Source organism: Palaemon carinicauda, chromosome 5 (genome assembly GCF_036898095.1).
Source record: "Palaemon carinicauda isolate YSFRI2023 chromosome 5, ASM3689809v2, whole genome shotgun sequence".
In the NCBI taxonomy this organism is placed as follows: domain Eukaryota; kingdom Metazoa; phylum Arthropoda; class Malacostraca; order Decapoda; family Palaemonidae; genus Palaemon; species Palaemon carinicauda.
The window spans coordinates 107,634,008-107,636,507 of NC_090729.1; the positions used below are offsets into that span (position 1 = coordinate 107,634,008).

The following is a 2,500-nucleotide window of genomic DNA, read 5'->3' on the forward strand; positions in this document are numbered from 1 at the left end:
GATTTACTGTTAAGTCTGATAAATGAAACTGAAGACTGTCGAGTATGAAAACTATAAACAAACCTGAATTAGTTAAGTCTGCTAACTGAAACTGGAGACTGTCGAGTATGAAAACTATAAACAGAACTGAATTAGTTAAACCTGCTATGAAAACTATAAAAAAACTGAATTAGTCAAGTCTGCAAACTGAAACTGATGACTGTCGAGTATAAAACCTATAAACAAACCTTAATTAGTTAAAACTGCTAACTGAAACTGAAGACTGTCGAGTGCGAAAACTATAAACAGACCTAAATTAGTTAAGTCTTCTATGAAAAATATAACAAAAAACCTGCATTAGTTAAGTCTGCAAATTGAAACTGAAGACTATCGAGTATGAAAACTATAAACAAACCTGAATTAGTTATGACAAGGACCGAAATTTAACTCACATAATCACAAATCAAGAACAAATTATTACTGAGCAAAACAGTTGTACCAGACATAAATCTTCACTGACGTGATTAGTATAAAAATTAATCAACTGAGAATTAAAGAATTGATGAAAATCTTTTATCATAATGATTTTGCTCAAAATGCCCATCAGCAGTTCTTGAGAAATCTTCTATCATGAGACACAAAACTATAAATACCAAAAGGTTATCGTTATGACAAAGATAATTTGATATAATTTCATAAAAAATTTCATGTCCTATTTTAATAAAAAATATACCCATCTGTTTATCAAATATAAGAGTAATGCAATTATGCAGCAATTATATAACGTGATTTATATATGAAAATTTATATAATAGCTCATCATTTACATTAAACATTGTGTAATTGTTCATTAGATAAGAAAAAAACTTGACAGATTTAGGATCTATAAAATCCGAGTAATAAATATGGCGAAAGCGAAAAAAATATATATTTACGATTATATCTGTGCGAAAAAAGGAATCATGATTTCATTAGTAAAAAAAATTCAATCTGCAAAGAACTTCGAAAATACTGTAAAATACACCGAAAAACATTAGATTTTGGTTATTAAACAAATAAAAATTAGAAACGGTTTCAAGAACTAGATCAAAGAAAAGCGAATGAACAGAGGTATTAAAGCAGAGTAGCATAAATATGTCCAATAAAATAATTAGATAAAAAAACGCAAATGAACATAAAGGTATTATAACAGTGTAGCAAAAATATGTCCAAGAAAAAAATTAGATAATAAAAGCAAGAGAAATTAAAGGTATTAAAGCAGAGTAACATAAATATGCCCATCAAAAGAATTAGATAAGAAAAGCAAGTGAACTTAAAGGTATTTCAACATAGTAGCATAAATATGTCTAACAAAAGAATTAGATAAAATAAAAATGTGAACTGAGAGGTATTTTAACAGAGTAGCATAAACATGTCCATCAAAAGTCACCTCATACGATAATTTTCGAAATTCCTAGAAAACTTGTGACTGATGAAAGTGTGTTAAATAATTTCCCTGGGTAAAACGAGAACGGCCTTGTCACGTCATCAGAATAAAAGGCTCACTAGAAAAACGCTCGGAGTGACAGGGGGGAGGACACAGGTGCGGGCGGCAATTGGGAGAGAGAGAATGCTGAGCCTGGATGCTACAGTTCATATCCTTTGGCTAGGGACGACCATAGCCGCATGTCTTAGTGGCGTGACTGTTTTGACCGCCCTCAGCATTGACGCCTGGCTGAAGTCGGAAGAGAAGATCCTTAACCCATCCTACAGAAACGGGTCCTCCAAGGTCGAGTTCCTGAGCAAGAAGACGAAAAGTGGGATCTTCACTCTCTGCACAACCGAGGGTTAGTCTGTACAATAAGGATTTCTATTTGACCTAATTTAACCCATCTCATATTGCCTATTGCATAATTTATTTTTGTTTTTTATAATTTATGGTTTCTTATACAATATTCTTTAAAAGCCAAAAGTTAAGGATATACAAGTGACAGCATAACAATGATTAAGAACACTCGTTTTATAAATTATTCATATGAATCTAAAGATTTTACTTTAATGATACTAAACATACCAATAAGTAAAACAGTCTCTTAAAGCACATTCCATGTTAAGAATACTGAAAATATTGGCTTTAATACAAGGTATGCTCTTTTCCAGTGGGGAAATCAGAGTTCCAGTGCCATAAAATTGATTATTTTCCAACTGAGGAATACAGTCCTGACCCGAATGATTCTACCATGGCAATTCCGCGTAAGTATGAACGTGATTTGATTTAAGGTGTTATGGGTTATTAATAGAGATGAAACACAGGATATTCTGTTTTGTTTTTTTTATTGTAGATACGAAGTATTTCTAGTCCACTTTTTTTGGGTAGAAGGGACTCTTTAGCTATGGTAAGCAGCTCTTCTAGGAGAAGGACACTCCAAAATCAAACCATTGTTATCTGGTCTTGGACAGTGCCATAGCCTCTAGACCATGGTCTTCCACTGTCTTGGGTTAGAGTTCTCTTGCTTGAGGGTAAACTCTGGCACATTATTCT

At 32.6% G+C, this 2,500-nt stretch overlaps 1 protein-coding gene across 1 annotated transcript in view; it reads left to right on the top strand.

Moving 5' to 3' along the window:
* The window catches only part of stg1 (stargazin-like protein), a 118,316-nt gene that overhangs the window by 109,299 nt on the left and 6,517 nt on the right, over window positions 1-2,500 (top strand). The window contains exons 2-3 of the mRNA XM_068373905.1: window positions 1-1,805; window positions 2,119-2,211. The exon at window positions 1-1,805 is cut by the window's left edge and continues 217 nt beyond it. Coding sequence (XP_068230006.1) covers window positions 1,589-1,805; window positions 2,119-2,211 — 310 coding nt within the window. The 5' untranslated portion in view covers window positions 1-1,588. The remainder of the gene's footprint in view (window positions 1,806-2,118; window positions 2,212-2,500) is intronic.